Source organism: Anastrepha ludens, chromosome 6 (assembly GCF_028408465.1).
Source record: "Anastrepha ludens isolate Willacy chromosome 6, idAnaLude1.1, whole genome shotgun sequence".
Lineage (NCBI taxonomy): Eukaryota > Metazoa > Arthropoda > Insecta > Diptera > Tephritidae > Anastrepha > Anastrepha ludens.
Window position 1 is genome coordinate 25,662,484 of NC_071502.1, and position 19,113 is coordinate 25,681,596.

Below are 19,113 nucleotides of genomic sequence, written 5' to 3' on the forward strand. Positions count from 1 at the left end.
AGCGAAGATAATTCACAGCAAATATGTATGTATTGTTGTCGATGCACACACTAATACATTTTTGTTCAACGTGAATTCAATTCAACCTAAATGAAATGTCTTCTTTGTTAATAGTTGAAAATGAAATGTTTTGAAAAACTATAATATTTTTTTTCTAATATATTTTTGTACACATAAAATGAATGTCGATTCGAAACTTACTATAATCTAAGAATCGAGCAAGTTTTGTTTTGTACAATATTTTGATTTTTTCTTTTTTTTATATGAAGAAAGTATTTAAAAGAAATTTTTTTTTGCTAAAAACCTTCCCCTAGTGGATCCCTATAATATGAAAAAAGAACGAATAAAATTGGCCTCGTATCGGCCCAAAAAAATGCGTACAAACGAACATCATTTCATTTTTATATATATAAGATCTGTGTTGCCTACACGAAAACTTTACGGTAGGGTCAAAATGAAATATTTCCATATGTGACGTGATAATTTAAAACAACCCAAAATTAAATACCCCAGTTAGTTAGTGAAGAGTATTTTTTCAATATTTTATTGCTCACTGTATTTTCGTTGGTTAATAATATTAGGGCAGTTCACAAGTAAATGCAAACAACCTGGTATGGTTGCATTTGCAAAATACCCTATGTGATTGGCTTAGGGAAATCGAAGGAACCGCGGATAGCGAAACTGATATCTCCATTCCCACGACAGTCGGTTCTACGCCACCGGAACGACCCGGATTTATACTCGGCCAAGGACTATCACTTCAGTAGCACTTCCCGTATATGTATGGGGAATATTTATGTTGGTACAGCAACAACAACAAAAACAACAGGGTGTTATCTGGACTTCTGGTTGAGCTCGTCTACGACTTCATTTATTTGAGCTTCATGGCGCGTATGGTTTGTAGGCGCAAACCAATGTGTTGCTGCTTAACACTTTTTGATAAATTTATAGAGTCTTGTGGTTATAGGGACCCCCGCAAAGACTCACTCAAGATCAACTATCAAAACCTTTGCCCAAAAAAAGTCGCAAATCCGAGTTGTGTTATTAATTTATTAGTTTTTATATAATTCCTTTTTGATAAACTCCGTTAAGAATTTCTTGTAAAGCTTCACGTGGCACCTTAACCGATGCCTGTTGAATAAGTGTTTTTATCCTGTTGTATGTTTCTTCTTCGTGTTTGGCATAAAGGCTGGGCATATTCAGTTCTTCGTAGAGCTGTTTAACGCGAGCAACTTTCTCGGGATCTGAAATGGAAATGGGAACATTCAATTCAAAATCGGGACCGACTTATGATTAGTAAATGAAATTTACGATCGCGATCTTCTGAGAATCTGCAATTGGGAAAGTGATTATATGAAAAACCGGTATATGCCATTGGAGATTCCCAAACTGTGCGTTGTGGGGCGTGGCAGTGCTATCCTAAGTGAGTAATGAGAGTAACTAAGTACACTTGAAAATACTTCGAAAATGTCGATGTTATGCTTCGTTGCATCCAAAATTTTCCACTCGATGTGTAAATAGCCGATGCATCGATATTTTTCGAAGACTGACATTTCTAGCACACTGCAGAGCTATTTCGGCTTTTCAGTTGGGCAAAAATGAGAAGTGAATTGTCAAGAAAATTTAAATGCCTCTCAGAAGTGTGGCTTCTTAGAAAAACTCATGGCCACAGGTTTTTTTCCGCCAAATTCAAAGAGATTAACGAAAGAAAGAACAACAAATCAGCTCATTTACCGATACCACCGTAAATAGATTCGCCTTGAGCTATATCGAGAAAACATAACATAGAATGAAATTTTTTAATGTCAATCCCCATCATAACGTCAGTTCTATCAATGCACAAGTATCGGTATTTTCTTTTAAAAGGAAGTTGAAAAATTAATTCTGTAAAGGGAGTCGCAGTACAAAGACAATTGGGAAACCTTGATTTCAATAATCCCTTAAGCACTGAGGTTGTTATATCGCAGACATTTGTTTATTAAATATGTACATATGAATGTTTATACATACCACTTTGCCCATAGCACTCCTCCATGACAGACTTTTGTCCCGGGTTGGCTAGTTCCATGCACGTCACAGCCAACCAGGTGCACTTATTGGCCTCTATGTCTGTGCCAATCCTACCAGTGAAGTCAGGATTACCAAAGCAATCAAGGAAATCATTTTGTACTTGATAGAATTTACCTAACTCAATTGAAATGGTTTTACATTCGCTGAAAATTTGTTGGTCTTTAACACTAAAAATGAAGATTTTTAAAATATTATATTTTGTTTTACTCTGTTAAATATTTCAAGTGGTTGCTCACTTCGCCAAATTTAAAGCCGAAGTCACGGGTAAATAGAAGCAGCTGGCGGCAGTTTTAGTCTTTACAATCGCATCGTATAAGTCCCTAGTGAAAGTGGTCACGCTCCTTCGACCGGCAAGCATATCCATTGACTGCCCAGTCACATATTTAAAGGCACTTTGACAAAACAATTCGACCAGATCAACATAGCAGTCCAAATGGCGGACATTTTTTTTCAGTATTTTATAGATGCCACTTTCAATCATGAGTGCATCGTTCACAGCATTGAGACCAACTTCGTCCAATTTATACCAACACAACTGGCCCCGACGTTTTATGCCTTTGTCCATGATATCATCAGTGATGAGGATGACAGAGTGAAGCTGCGGAACACAAACAAATTTAAAAATATACACATAGGCCTTACACCTTACAATTCTAATATTTTTTAATTGATTCACAGCACAGTATAAGTTTAAGCTGCACCTAAAATTTATATGAGCCGACCTACAAGACAAAGCGAGAAGGAGTTTGAGGCAAATAAGATAAGAGACATGTACCGAAGAATAAGGAAACATACTAAAGGTTTCCAACCTGGAGCTGACATTTGCAAAGAAAGGTACAGCAAAGTGATAAACGATATGAATGGTATTTTCAACGTATGGAAAGATCACTTCAGATTGAAGTGTTAAACCATAATGACCACATACCGCTCGAATGTAAAGTTTATACGGCTGAAAACAGAATGGAACCACCCTTTTGCCAAGACACTAAAGGCACAATTAGTAGGCTTAAAAATTATAACGGCTGTGGTAGCCATGAAATCAATGTGGAATTGTTAAAATACGATGGGTATGAACTCCGCAAATATGATTACAAGAAAAACTGCCTACAGGGGGAGGAAGTATAATTGTACAAATACATAAAAAAGGCCCTGTGTTAGGTTGCATCACTGAATAAAAAATAAATAAATAAAAATATGTTTATGGGGCCAAGCATTTCTAAAATTGAATTTATTTTAGCGACGTTTGTGCTTGTTTGTGTTTGCTTCTGTCACACAATCAGTCAGACTGGTGAACGATAACGGTCCGAGAAGAGCGCATCATAATGCATAGTAGCGAGGGTTAATCCTCGAATTACTATCGATTTGCTATATGGAATGCCCAACCGGCCTATCTGACAAACTATTAGGTTTCAGACGGGCTAGATCGACTGTGGACGCTATTAGAATGGTGACAAATATAGCGCGCGACGCCATTAGCGGAGGGCACACACACACGAAATTCTCATCAATTATCACGCTAGACGTCAAAAATGCGTTCAATTCGGCGAGGTGGTCAAACATTTTGCTGCCTCTAAAAAGTCTCCAAGTCCCTGGATATCTAATACGCATAATACGAAGCTACTTTAGGGATAGAATCTTGCAGTATGATACGGATGACAGTCTAAAGACATATAAAGTCACGGATGGCGTCCCTCAGGGATCATCCCTTGGACCCTCATTGTTGAAAGCCATGTACGACGGAGTGAGTACTTAGCCTAAAATTGCCGGATAAAGCAACACTGGTAGGCTATGCCGATGAGATCACTCTCGTGGTCACGGACAAGAAGCTAGACCACCTGCAGGAGAAATGTAATGATGCAGCAGCTAGAGTCCAACTATGGCTCTCTTTAGCGGGGCTGAAGTTGGCCGTACAAAAAACGGAAGCGGTCCTCGTAACTGCGCGAAGAGAAAAAGTGTTCATGAAATTGCGAATAGGTGGCTATGAAAATCTGTCGCAAGAGGCAATAAAGTATCTAGGCGTAATAATTAATGCACGGCTCTGCTTTAAACAACATTTAGCAACTGTGGGCTCCAAAGCAACGGCAGTCAGCAGTGCTCTTACAAGAATTATTCCAAACATAGGCGGACCGCAAGGCGCCAGAAGGCACCTCCTGGTAAGTGTAATGGATTCAGTCATCTTATATGTTGCTCCTATATGGGCAAGAGCTAAGCCATTGAATGTTAGACCCGTAGCTCAAGCGCACCGACGAAATGTACTAAGAGTCAAGTGCGCATACAGGACCGTCTAAGACGACGCGGTTTGCGTCATCGCTGGTAAGCTCCCAATAGATATAGTTGTGCAGGAAATGGGACAACTTTATGACAGACAAGGAGTAAAGCCGACAACTGAATCTAAAGCTGCAGAACGTCTGCATTCGTTGGAAAAGTGGCAAAGCAGATGCGACTCGTCTGTTAACGGATATTGGACCTACAGACTCATCCCCAAAATTAGTCAATGGGTGACCAGAAAGCACGGAGACGTAGACCACTATTTAACCCAAATATTGAGCGGTCCCGGATGTTTCTTGGAGTACCTCCATCGTTTTCACATGGAGGACACTTCGTTCTGTCCTAGCTGCAACAATGCAATAGGAAGCGCGGAGCACGTGTTCTTCTACTGTGATCGTTTCAACGAAGAACGCCGAACGCTTGAGTTAGTCTTGAGTGAACAGCTGAATCCAGACAGCTTAATCAATAGCATGTGTGTATCACATGACTGTTGGAACGCAGTTAAAAGTTTTGCAAAGAGGACAATGCTGCACCTGCAACGTACAGAGTGGCAGCGCAAAACACAGAGAAAAACAAATCAGCCCTCGATAGGAGGTAGACTGTCTACGAACTGACGACAAATCACAGGCGGTCGAGTCATGTGCTCACGACGGCATAAGACGGTTTAATATTACCGCAACATCTTCTTTGCTGCAGATGCAAAAGAAACCTCAATAGCGTACTTATAACACCCATACGCCCATGTGAATGGAACTTGAGAACATGCCACACATACCACTGGTAGGACGGCACAGAGACATTAGAAAATGAGACTATAGCATGAAGCTGGAGCTGAACAGAGAAAAGCGCATTAAATTTGCTAATAATTATAATATAAGTAAGTAAGCCTCCCGAGTTTTGGAAATAAACCATTTTTTAGATGAAAATGAATTTGGTATTTTTGGGATAAAAGGTCGTCAAATCGTTTGGGGCATATCAGGCACTGGTCTTGGGAGACAAAATCTTGTTGGTAGAAGCAAACACAGGCGGTGGTGGGAATGCATGCCGGCAAGTGGTGTGAATCAGTTAGAATTTATTAAATCGACAATGGATAAATGGGGGTATTTGAAAATTTTTCAAAGGAATTTGAAGCAGAGTGCCGAAAATCGTGGGTTACCAATAACGTTTTGTTGCCAACAAAATAATCGCCCAAAACACCCAGCCGAGATCGTTAAGCTTTGGATCTTGTGAAACGCTCCAAAACAGCTCAAAATACCCCATCAATCGCTCGTCTCAATCCCCTTTGCGCAGCTGTGGGATCTATTAGAAAAATGAGGTAACAACAAGTAAGGTGGCTTTGCGCAGTGTTATGTGGACAGAGTGGGTGCAGATTACAACTGAGGAAGCTGAGAGAAGTTAGTAAGCGCAATGCCAAATAGATTGAGTGAAGACCTAAAACATCTTGGCTATCCAAAAAACTTTAAGGGGACCGATACCTGTAAAATATCGAAAAAAAAATTTTGTTTTCATAAAATGTTAATATATAATCCTTTAAGAATATGTCAAAAAATTGTTAGAATGTAAGTTTAAATATTTCTTGTATAAAAGACCGTCAACCGTGACGACTCTATTCTTTCCGTTCGAGCGCTGGGAGAGGTATGGTTACCTTGCCGACCTTAGACGCGATTTTCTCAAAACTATATTTTTCGAATTGGCGTACACGATATCTCGAAAAGGTATTGACCGATCTCCCTGAAATTGTGCACACATTTTTTTATGATATTACTTTCTATGTGAATTTACAGGTTTTCGAAAAAATAATTTTTTCGAAGCAAAAATAGTAGGAAAATTCGCCCCAAAATTCATTTTTTTTTAAGCATTTTATTCCGCGATTTTTTTTTTCATATAGAAATTATGACATTAATAAACAAAAAAATGTTTGGTGTTTTGTATTCAGGTCACTGACGCCGATGCTACAATGCCCCGCTGCGACCTTCCTGGAAGATTTGAGTGTACATCCGCCTTTTCAAATGATTAAAATAAAAAAAAAATTGATATTATTTTAATGTATAAAAAACTGTATGCCAATTAAAAAAAAAGATATATTGACTTCCTCATTTTAAATAATTTTAATGAAAATCAGCCTCCCCCCTTACGTTTTAAAACTGTATGCAGACTTTCTGGTTGCTATATTTACGACTTGGTGCAATTATTTACCGTTATGTAAGCAATGAAGTGAGCGATCGCGTTATTTTCTTTTGCTTTTGTCATTTAAGAATGTAATGAAAAAAGAAATAAATAAAATATGTTTCCAACTACAAATTTCGATAGTGTTTTTCATGAAAATATTTGTAAGGTGTACGCAAACTTTATGGGATATGTGTAATTGCAGTTGGTAAAAATGAAATGTGTTTTTAGGCTATCAAAATATTATATATCTAAATATATAAATCTAAGTCAATAATACCAGTTCACGGCACCAGTCAAGCAAATGCGCCAATCTTAAGTTTTCCGCAGTGAGTTGATCGCCTTTCATTAAATTTTTGTAAGTCAAAACGGTAATTACATTATTTTTCGTGTTGGTTGGTGACAAATTGTAGTTTAGAGCCTGTGAAGTGTAAATATTTCTTTGAGCATTGATTAACTTTGAAATGAGTTTAGAAAATCAGTATTCACTACCTTCTCGAACCATTCTGCAGCCATTTTGCTTTCGAATCCATTACCAAAATCCGTAAGATCTCTTACAACATCTGTAAATAAATTAAGGCTCATTAGAGATGAAAGAAAAGAAAAACAAAACCAAGAACAAAATCCGTTTTCCCTATAGAGACCAAACTCAATTATTCATTACATTTTCGAATCCAAACAGAAGGAATTTCCACGATAAAAGAGCATCTCACGAAAACAAAGAGAACCGTCTTCATAAGAGGTTTATATGAGAAGTTTAACTTGAGGTATAGAAATTTAAAAAATTGATTTTTTGTTTTTTCGATATTTCGAAAGTATATTATTTTAAGAATTTTCTGTGAAATTTTCATGCGGAAATTACTAATATTATAGCTTCTACAGCCCATTAACTAGGTAGAGAGCGATCCGCGTGCTCCTGTAGCTCAAACTTTAAATTTGAAGTCTGAAATTTGAATATGTCGTTAAAAAAAAAACCCGATTTTTACAGTGTCAAATTCAAAACCGGGCCATTTTATCATTTTTTGTATTGTAGTAGCGGGACATAGCTACAATCATACTGATTAATAATTTCTTTGTTTTTTGTATTTCAGATAAATAGAAGAGCCAAAATGGGTAACGCCGTCCATGTCCAATTTTTCGGGAGGGTCAACTTCAGCGCCATTTTTTAAATTATTAAAATAAATTTTTTTTTTTTCATTTTTTGTATGTAAAAGAAGTTAAATAAAACGCCTAAAAAAATTAAATATCGTTTTCAATTTTTTTTATTGTAAAAAAATTCCTGAAAATACACTAAATTTTCGAGGTCTTGACCAGAGGTGGTGAAATGGAAGTTGTTGAATAGAGATGAACGACAGTGTTGTAATATTAATTTATTTAATTAACTAAATTATTCGATGCCCAGAAAAATTTAAAACCGGCTGTTATTTCACCACTCAAAGTGACAGTTTCTGCGATAACAAACGAGCTGTTACAACGATTGAAGTTGATTAAGTCGCGATAAAAGCATTAGTTGCTGCAAACCGGCGAATAACAACAAGTGAGATCGATGAGAGGCTAAGTTTATCGAATTGAACTGTTTTTTTTTTTAATATAATATTTATTCATTATACGAAGATCGTCTTTCATTTTCACCACAAAAAAACTAAATTACTTTTCGAACAACCCAATAATTACCTGGATAGACAGCGATAAATCCATCGATCTCATTTTTTCCCTTTGCCAAGGGCACAGAAAGATTTCCAATTGTTGAGGAGGTACTCGTACTAAAAATTAATCAAAAATAAAATATAAATCAGAGTCGATGTTCACAGAAAAATTTTAATTTTAACAGATTTACTGAATTTCTACATAGCCACTCCTTGGAGGGCCCACAATATTTTCTGTGTATTTAAAGGGGCAAACCTTACATCTCTCACGCATAATTTTTTGTTATTGTGGTCCTAGCTTTGAACTGTAACATCTAGGTTTCAGATCAGTGAAACTCAATTCAGTAGTAGATGTCTCGAAAAAGCAGAGCAAAAACTGAATTTTCGTAATAGATTTAAATAGGAAATTTTTGCCTATTTCTATACCAAAAAACAAAATAGCTGACGAATTTTTTATGCAGCTGAAAAGTTTTAGATCTCGATGCCTAACAATCTCCTCCCTCTCTTGGCCCGTTGCCAAAACAAAAGTCATCCGTACGTCACTCAGAATGTGCCAAACGTGTCGGTTGGATTAATTATTATTTGAGAAACAGCTCTAATGACATAATATGAAACATTTACTCTTTGTCTATGCTTCTTTTGTTATTTTCGTTCATTTTCAAGTATAAGAACTTGGTTGGATGCATTTCTGTTCAAGCTGTTAATTTGCAGAACATTTAACAGTGCAGTTACATGAATGTAAGAAGGTCTGTTCCCCTTGATGGCTCGCAATTGCATACATATGTAGGTATATATGTATATATGTACGTAAGTAGTAAATCCTTCATGATACATATTTTATTATTTTTATAAAATTTTTTTCATTCACCATTCACTTACCACATGGTTCTACCAAGGTTTTGCTCGTGTGCGTCCTGAACAGTCAATTGATTGGTGCGATGCTTTCCGACTCCGATCATAGAAGTGCGATATTGCGATGCGCTCCTGGGAAAATCAGTTTTGCTTTTGGTTCTGCTAGCGCTTGAGATAACTCGTGCAACTATTCGTGAATGCATTCGTGGCCATTCTCGCAACGATAAAAGCATTTTGGTAGTGTGATTCTACAAAGTAATAAAGCTAATAAATTACTTAGTTGCTGTGTAGTCGAGGTATTCGTGGGAATTAATTTTTATATGTTAATTGGATAATTTCGTGGATATTTTTGTGTTTTTGTTTTTTGTATTTGCATTCGAATTTGTCTCATATTGTCCGCAAATGTCGCTTCGAAAAATTATTTCTGTTAGAAATGGAGCGCACAGATGGCGTTACGTTTGAAATATTTGAAATCAAATACAGATATCTGAGCTTATTTACTCAAACTTACAGAGTCTAATTTGAGATATTTTCGAAAATATTTACCACCCTGAACGCAACGAGATATCAGGCGGGAGTTCAAGTATCTGGGTGGAATCGGAATGCATTTTTTTAATATTATTTTTGGTTGTAACGATGTTAAAATGTTGGTCAGGATTTAATGCCTTTCCTATAGAAATAATAATACTTAGACAGGAAATTTTAATTATTTTTATGGCTATGAGGCCATGTCATCAACGGTCTCATTAAATTTGTGTCTGTTTCTCGCTGCCTCTGTTAGTTCACCAATTGTTTTGAGACCAGTCCACTCTTTCGTGCTGCCCCTCGTATTCACGCTAGATTTGAGAAGCGCCATCTAAAAGTGTTTACAAGTGTAGTTTGTATTACACGGTGCGCCAAAAAGCTAAGAAGTTCTAGATTTAAAAAAATTAATGTAGTGGCAAATCGAGTGGCCAAATACAGTAATTTTACGCTTTTAGTTTTCTCTGTGAAGGGTGGTTTTTATTTAAAAAATAACACCGGACTTCGTTGAAAAGATGAAGCGTCAGGCATTTATAAGCGGTATAAATTAATACAAAGCACCTTTTTTGACACTTTTTAGTATCGTATTACTTTTTTTATTTATCAAAAGTTCACAGCGATGTTACTCGCTCTATGACAGATCTTATAATGTCCTACTATCACTCGAGTGCGTTTTGGGAGACCTCTGATACGTATGTATGTGTAAACGCATTCCGTTGCTTTTGGCGGGATAACAAGAGGCGTTATTTTTGTCGCTGGGCAAATGCAAAGGCATACCGAAGCTATTTTCTTTTTGTAATGCGGGATGCTTCGATGTGCAAGATCAGCAACTGAAGTTATTGTTGGCAAATTAACTGTGTCGATAAACGCGTGTTCGGTTCGGTGTTGTTAACTGGGTGCTCAGGTATGTGTTCGAAGGTGCCGCTAAGCGGGGACATAGGTATGTTGTTGCTGAATTCTTATTGCAATGCTATGATCATAACGCAGACGTACGATCAATAAAAAATTAAGTTTGAGCACAAAATTGAGTGCCAAAGCAGAATTTTGACAACAGCTTTGATTCTGCGCCTCTGTTACTTTAACTTATACAAGATTCAGGCACGAAACGGGCGGCTTATTCAACACCGAAACGGACCTTTTCGGAGGCAGTGCCTTTTGCGTTAACACAGGAAACAGCAACTTTTTTGAGTAAGCCAGTGCAAAAAGTCCATCGGGTTGAGGTTGAAAAGCCTACCTTTCTAGAAGAAACAATAAGGAGAAAAAGGAAAAGTCATTTGAATGGTCCTGAGCGAAAGTTGCTGAAGGAAGACCATCAAAAACTGAAAGGGCGATTGAAAGTCCTTTGGCCAAGGCACAGTGTTGGTAATTATGTATGCTAGAGCAGTCCATTTCACTGATTCAATTCACTAGTGGAGTAGTTTAGATTTGTTTGCTGTGCGTATTTTAATATAACTAAGTAACAGGGTCTCAGTATGAGACTGTGGTGAGAATGACTAAAAGAAAACAACAGCTTTCAATAAGGTGTCGTACAACGCTAAACAATAACAATACGAAAGCTATAATAGAAAATATTCAAAAGCTGCAACAACAAATAGCTTATAAATGTGTATGTGTGACGTCCGGTTCCGCACGATATACTAAAAATGACGAAATCACACCAGACCTTATCAATTAACAATTTAAAAACTCTCTACCAAAATTTTCAATATTGAATAAATTTTAAAATAGTTTCAAAACGTTTTAAGTTTTCTTCTTATTATGTTCCACACTGGACCTCTACTCATACTCAAACCTACAAATGAACTAGAAGAATTGACGGCAATACTCAAATTATTGTATTTTTACTAATATATATTCCATAAAATAGATTCAAAGCTTTCCCGTATCCCCTCTCTACCATCCATTGACCATGGTTTCTTAAAACTTCCAGATAAAAGGTGTTTGATAGCTAAATTCCTAACGCTCAATGGCTTGACGATGCAAGATTTGAATGAAAAATGTGACTAGACATTTTATCAATCTTAAGACAAAACCGACATTCCGTGTCAGTAGACAAATCTCTTCGCGGCATGCGGAATAACACTCTGTTGGGCAACTAGTAAGTAACCTGATGCTACCTAATAATTTGATGTCCTTTCTGCCGAGCGAGCAATCAGAAACTGCCTTCTGTCTGAGTGTTTCTACTACCCATTCGGACTTATCTGCGTTGGATTTACCACTCAGTTACGACGCCCTGTGATCAGTTACCACTGTGACCAGTTACCAGTCCAACAGTACTGTACGCAGTATATTTTTGCCAGAAATTGAGGGAGGTTCTATCACTAATTAATGAGCTTAGATGGACCTTTCTCAAGATTTAGGTTGGTGCTGAATGAGAGATCTAGCATCTCAACCTGAAGCAAGTTAGACCAGATGCCCATCTCGATGGAAAGCTTGATGCTAAACTTAAAGGACCTGCCCCAACTCCTGATTCATTCTTCATTTGGCTTTGCTTCATTGTCCTTACGCAGCTATGTGAAGTCAAGAGGACTTACTAAAGTAGTTGTAAGTAATGATTGAATGGGCGATCTCACCCTAAATATTTTTTATTAATTTTGTGCTAAAAATCCATGTCTAACCAAAATTTTTTTCTGTAGTTCAATTGTAGATATGGTACATAAAAAAATAAAAAATTGTTTCTAATACAACTCGCACCTTGTTTACGTTTAAATTTTTTGCCCAAAAATATCACAGCTACTTATCCACCCTATGATGATGGCGAGTATTTATCCTTTATCACAAATTTTTGAACTCAAATGTCACTATCACTTATCTCGTTTGCATTTATTATATGTTTTATCGGCTTTTTCCTTAATTTTTAAAAGTAGAAACCCCGCAAATGTGTAATGCACCTAAAGCAAATTATTACTGCGAGAATATGAAACTTGCCCGCTTTAAAATAAAGCCAAGCTCAAGTCCACCCGATACGTGCAATCGAGTGGCAGCAGCGGCAAAAGTTTGCTTTCAAGCATGAGCTTCAAACTGAATTAATATTCAATAGTTTTCCTACAGTTAGATGCCTCAAGATAAATACATTTTACAATCATAGATTTCCACACCGATAGCAGTTAGAGACTGCACTACATCGGGTTGTGCATAAGTATTGGACTCGTATATTAAAGAAGGAATGCCAATGCGATAATTAAATCAAATAATTAATAAATACTTACTTTTGTAATCCTACTTACGTACATATATATGTACGTATTAGTCTCTTAGTTATTTAGATACATTTTATGACTTTCAATTTGTTTTAAGTTTCTTTTTTAAGGCAAACCGTTCTAAGCTTCTTTGAGAATCGTGGTAGCCAAGTGACGTGTTGAAGCCATTTTAGTACGAATACTCGATCGGAAAATTTCATCAACTTAACAGGTTTGATAATCGGTTAAAATACTGCTTTAATTTTCTTTCAATTACAAGTCAACATAAAATTCTTTACACAACAATTAAAATACTCGTTTATAAATAATTAACTAAGTGTACTACTTAATCGGAGCCAACATAAATTACTATTTAACTGCATTTCATTGTTTACTGGTCAACTGACATGAAATATAAAATAAGCAAACTGCATTGGGATAATAAAAATATCTACCTTTGTCATTAGCTAAAATATGAAGAGTGTTTACATAAATATACGATTCAGTTATTTTCTTTCTATTTAATTTCATTTTTAAAACCAATGGTAGGCATTTCTAGTAACGCTTCACGTGGCACAGTTGCCGTAAGTGTTAGGTTTATTTTTCGTAATTAACTTAGACGTTGGGCATATCAAACCCTTTGTAGGATTTCTAAAGATTTGATAAAATTTTAAATATTTCGAAAAGTTCTATTTACAGTTTGTTGCGTTGCGGTATATGGTATTTGTTGTATGTATTTTTATAAAACGAAATATAATGGGGTTTTTATAATTTTACAACGAGGTGTGTATGAGAAGAAATCGTAGAGGTACGAATTAATATATTTTTACGGATTAATTGACATATGAGTGAACAAACTCACGGAAATCGAAATTTCATAATGCATTGTGAGTGCACTTTGCATACGAAATTTGTAGTTCGGTTAAATTTTTCCAAAATTTTTAAATAATCATACCTTCTGCTTAGAGCTGATATCTTCTACTAGATTTTTGGAAATCCTTTTTTGCTGAAATGCCGTATATTTAAGGGGCAACACCACTGTGTACACGTGAAAGTTAAGTGATTAGTGATTTTCATGAATTTTTTTTTATAAGTAGGGATGAGTATTTGAGGATCTGACAAATTATAATTTATTTAACATATATTCAACTATACTGACACAAATTTTTATTAAAAAATATTAAAAATTACAATTGTTATTAATATTATTGCAATGGCGTCATAAAAAACTGATGCATCCTAGTGGCCACGATAAAGGCGTTTTTGAGAAAATGGTGCAGGTTTGAAAAATGAGTTTGTGTTTTTACCCTTTTTTTAGTTTTCGAAAGGCTTGAAAAAATATTAATTTTTGGAATTTTTAAAAACGGCTATGTACGACTGCAGCCAATACATGTACAAAAAAAAACAACTTTAAATCGGTTCATAAGTCTTCGAGAAATCGAGGTCACCGTGTTCAAAAAAGTCGTTTTGAGAAAAACGCGTTTAAAGTTTTCATTGGCCGCTGTAACTCACTACCTGCCCTCATTGTATTGGGTATAACTTCGTCAATTTTCAAGATTTTAAGTAAAAATTTGTTTTACATAGTTGTTTTTTGAATATATCTACTTTAAGAAAATGCAAAAATTGATTTTTTTTGAAAAATCACAGCGGTGCTCCCCCTTAACATTTTTAAAAATGATCGTGAGATAGAAGCATAGCGAAGTTGCCCAATTTTTATGTATATCCCAATTTTTGGCGCAAATATTGGCAGATTGGTTTTGATCTGGTATTAAAAAGTTACATAGTCATCTTGCCTGAGCTGCAAAGTCTCACTTTATTATAAAGGGCTTTCCAATAAGAGGTGTTATTTGGATAAAAGATAAATGGTTGTGTGGCACGTAGCGCCATCTTGTTGAAAATAAACGTTGTCCAGATTAATACCATCCAATTCCGGCCATAAAAAATTGTTAAATATCTCTCGATAGCGCAATCCATTCACCGTAACCGTTACTCCAGCTTCTTTTTCGAAAAAGGAAGGCGCAATGACTCCGCCCCACCATAAACCACACCAAACAGTCACACGTTGAGGATAGAGAGGCTTTTCAACAATAACTCTTGGATTTTCGGAGCCCCATATACGACAATTTTGCTTGTTGACGAAGATACCGAGGTGGAAATGGGCCTCATCATCCAAGATGATTTCACGATGGAATTCCGGATCATTTTCATGCATTTCAACGACCAAATCAGCAAAGACACGACGTTGTTGTTGATCGCCCGGCTTGAGTTCTTGTGTTAACTGGACTTTATAAGCCTTAAGACCCAAATCTTTATGAAAAATATGGCGTAATGACGTTTGTGGAATGCCTAATTCCAAAGAACGTCGGAGAATGGACAAACCTTGGTTTTCTTCAACACTTTCGGCAACAACAGCAATATTTTCGGCTGTTCTTGAGCGACGTGCACGGCTTTTATTCTTCACATCACTAACTTGTCCCAACAGCTCAAATTTTCTCACCAATTTCTGTATTGCGGTCCGACAAGGTGCTTCACGATGACCCAAAAATGTTCGAGTTTTGCGAACCGTCTCTGCCAAATTTTCACCATTTTTATAGTGAATTTTAATAATTTCAATGCGTTGTTTTTATTAATGGCGTAGTTTCTACTTGTCAAATATTAAAAAATGACAGCTTCTAAAGTGACATCTGCCGCCCGCTATTTCGGCTATTCAAAATAACACCTGTTATTGGAAAACCCTTTATGTGTTGCATTAGGATGGTTTATCCGGTGCATAAAATAAGCTTTTTATTCTTATTGAAAAAAAAACTTTTTGATTTTTGTTAAAAAAAAAACTTTTTTACTTTAAAAAAAAAACTTAAAAAATACTGTTTTTAAAAAAACTAAATTTTTTTTTAAATTTTTAAATTTTTTTTACACAAAAAAAACTTTTTTTTTTAAACAAAAAACTTTTTAATATTTATTTAAAACAAAAAATTTTAATTTAATTAAAAAAAAACTTAATAATTCTTACATATTTGTAATTAAAATCTGACAAAGAATCACGAAATGGGCAGTTTTGGGCATCCGCGATCGACCTCGGTCAATGGAAGATACAATATATTCGGAATATGTGAAGGGAGCTAAGGATTGGCGAAACGTGTAAACACTACATAAAAACAAATAGGTGCCAATTTTTTGGCTATAGAATAAATTTGGAAGAAAGAAAATGTTTTTTTGACCATCCTAATGTAAAAACTCGCACAGATATGAATATTTTCTTATGTTTTCAAATATTCCATATGAATATAATAAACAGTATTAGAAAATGTACAACACTAGAAAATTTATTAATTCGTTCGTTTCGTAAATGGGTTCTTTTGAAATTTCTGATGTTATAGCATTTATTTATTCATTATTAGTAAAACAGCTACTATTCAGGATTTGCTGTTAATGTGTCCACCTTAATACTGACCATTTTTCCCATAACACTCCTCCATAATAGCTCTCTGCTCCGGACTAGCTCGCTGCATGCACGTCACCGCCAACCAGGAACACTTATTATCCTGTATATCTGTGCCTATTTTGCCACTAATCTTGGGATCGCTAAAACAATCGCGGTACTTTTCGTGGACTTCTTCGGAATAATTTGTGTTGCACCAAACGTTCACGCACAGTTGCGACACTAACTGCCAAACTAAACTTAATAAACTTAGCACTTAACAAAATACGGCGGTTATGATTACTATGCCACATCAAGCGTTAATAAATTGCCTACCACAGATCTTAAAAATGAACTTAAATAGACAAGAAATAACTAAATCGTACATTTATACAGCCACTTATTTCACCTATGACAATGGTAGATATTTTTATTATCCCATTGCAGTTTGCTTATTTTATATTATATTTTACGTCAGTTGACCGGTAAACAATGAAATGCAGTTAAATAGTAATTTATGTTGGCTCCGATTAAGTAGTAAAATTAATTATATATAAACGCGAATTTTAACAGTAGTAGTAATTAATTGCTTAAAAAATGTTTTTTCGAACGCTAGTTAGGTTGTTGTTGTTGTTGTGGAAGTGGTTGAGTGTTTCTACTGAAATAATTCCCATTAGCGAGTAGCGCCGTTTTACTACCACTGATCTCGTGTAATGTCGTGTTTTTTTTGTTTTTGTTTCAGATTCATTTCGTGAGATCCAAGCATATCAGTAAATTTTTTATGTTTATGTCTGAGATTTCATTATATGGCTGCAAGAAAGACGTACCGAAAGAACGAAGTCTTGTTACTTGGACATTCGCATAAATAGTGAAAAGGAATTTCTTTCCCCATCTCCGCCTGACAGCTTCTGCCGATTGGATTGAAAGGATGGCCGAGTCTGGCTGCATGATCCCCTACCTTCCAATAATCTGTAAGTGCTGCACTGATACTTGAGATGTTTGGGCGAGAGCATCCTAACGGTAATTCGCCCACTGGATGTTGTATGTTGGCCATTATCACTCATTCATTACCCTTTATCTATGACCAAGAACCCATATCAGAATAATTTGAGGCCAATGACCAAGCAATTCTAGTTCCTCTCTACACTGTAAAATTAGTTTGGATTAAATGAAATTGGGATTTAAGGCCCTGATAGCTGCTTGAGTGTCTGAAAATATAGCTACTCTTGCACCAATCTTTGTAGTGTTTTAGTGATTTGCCTACTTCCTTGATTGCTAGTAGTTCTGCCTGGAATGCGTTGGCATAGTCAGGAAGTCAAATTAATTTGGAAAAGTTGAGCGGGTTTGAATAGAGGCCAGCTGCCACACCACAGTTCATTTTGGAACCGTCAGTGTAGATTTCGACATCGAATTTACCAATCACTTTCCTTTTCCTCCATTCGGCTCTCGGGGAAAAACGTTCCGTAAAGTCTTTCTTGAAGTTGTGATCGGGTATTGTGAAGTCTGATTTGTTTTTGAGCAGTGAGGGTCCCGGTAGGAGGATTTTGCTGGGACCGTACGATTTTGTTGTCCAGCTTCCTACATCTCTGAGTGCTACCGCGCTGCATGTGGCGATTGGTTTTATGTGTAAGTCTAGTGGTAATAGATGTGTTATCACGTTAAGCGCTTCAGTAGGACTGGTGCTAAGCGCTCCTATGGTTAAGATACATGCTGTTCTTTGTATCTTGTTTGGCTTGGTTTGGTTGTATTTCTTTTTCATAGCGGGTCCCCAGACTAGTGCCGCATATGTTATTATTGGCCTTACAATGGCTGTGTAGGACCAATTGATTAATTTTGGTTGAAGACCCCAATTTTTACCCAACATTTTATTGCATGTGTAAAGTACTATATGAGCTTTCTTCACCATGTATTCTACATGGGACCTCCAGCTGTGCTTGGTATTAAGGATAGCACCTTAGTATTTTGCTTGTTGGGCTAACGCTAGATTAACTCCGTTTAATTTTGGGAGATAAACGTTTTGTTAGGTATACAGGGTGCGCCATATTTTATGTCGGTATGTAAACACTTAATAACTTTGACTTTGACCAATCGATCGACTTCAACATAAATGTTTTCGATACGTCAATTCAGTACAATTTCAACCATGGTTCGCTTTACACCGAAACAACGCGCTAAAATAGTGACGCTATACATCGAAAATAGTCGTTCTATTGTTCTAACTCAACGCGCATATCGGAAAAAGTATCGCGGCAAAGAGGGACCGTCTGACAATACTATTCGTGGCTCGGTGTCGAATTTTTTAGAGCACGGGACAGTAGGATATCGTCAACATGCCGTTCATCAACGACCAATACGTTCGAATGAACTTGTTGAAGCAGTGAGGGAGAGCGTTGTCCAGGAGCCAACAGTGTCGTATCGTCATTGCGCTCAGCATTTTGGCGTCAGTGAAACCACAATGCGTCGAATTTTAAAAGATGATTTAAATTTGTTTCTGTATAAAGTGCAATTCACACAAAGAATATTGCCGACAGACCATTCACGTCGCTTGGAATACGACCAAACAGTCGCTCGAATGGTTGACACTGAACCCAATTTTTGGAAGCAAATTTTAATGACTGACGAGGCACATTTTAACCTCTCTGGCAGCATGAATAAACAAAATTAGCGCATTTGGGGAACTGAGAATCCACACGAGATCCATGAAACGCCATTGTATGGCCGGAAAGTAACTATTTGGGCCGGCATTTGCGCCACAACCTTCATTGGGCCATATTTTTAACGAGAAATCGAAACGGTCTATGGAAACCGATATCAATGGATGTTGGCTCATTATGACTGCCCGCAAATGCGTGAGAAAGGTTTCAACAAGACTGTGCGCCATGCCACACTGCGAATGCAACAATTGAATTTCTGCAACGAAAATTTCCGGGACGTCTAGTGTCAAAAAGAGACGACATCGACTGGCCCCCAGATCACCTGATTTAATAAATAA

General features: G+C 36.5%; 1 protein-coding gene across 3 annotated transcripts in view; it reads right to left on the reverse strand.

The window, feature by feature from the left end:
* Nucleotides 1-1,013: 1,013 nt before the first annotated feature.
* Nucleotides 1,014-19,113, reverse strand: part of LOC128866020 (farnesyl pyrophosphate synthase-like) — a 51,639-nt gene continuing 33,539 nt past the window's right edge. Inside the window, exons 3-8 of one of the 3 annotated variants that reach the window (XM_054106478.1) lie at nucleotides 8,179-8,267; nucleotides 6,997-7,067; nucleotides 6,785-6,925; nucleotides 2,307-2,668; nucleotides 2,011-2,237; nucleotides 1,014-1,244 (exon numbers count right to left, since the gene is read on the reverse strand). In XM_054106478.1, coding sequence (XP_053962453.1) covers nucleotides 1,060-1,244; nucleotides 2,011-2,237; nucleotides 2,307-2,668; nucleotides 6,785-6,925; nucleotides 6,997-7,067; nucleotides 8,179-8,267 — 1,075 coding nt within the window. In that variant the 3' untranslated portion in view covers nucleotides 1,014-1,059. Of the gene's footprint in view, nucleotides 1,245-2,010; nucleotides 2,238-2,306; nucleotides 2,669-6,784; nucleotides 6,926-6,996; nucleotides 7,068-8,178; nucleotides 8,268-19,113 lie in introns of those variants that run through there. The other 2 variants (XM_054106481.1, XM_054106476.1) reach the window with 2 other exon arrangements.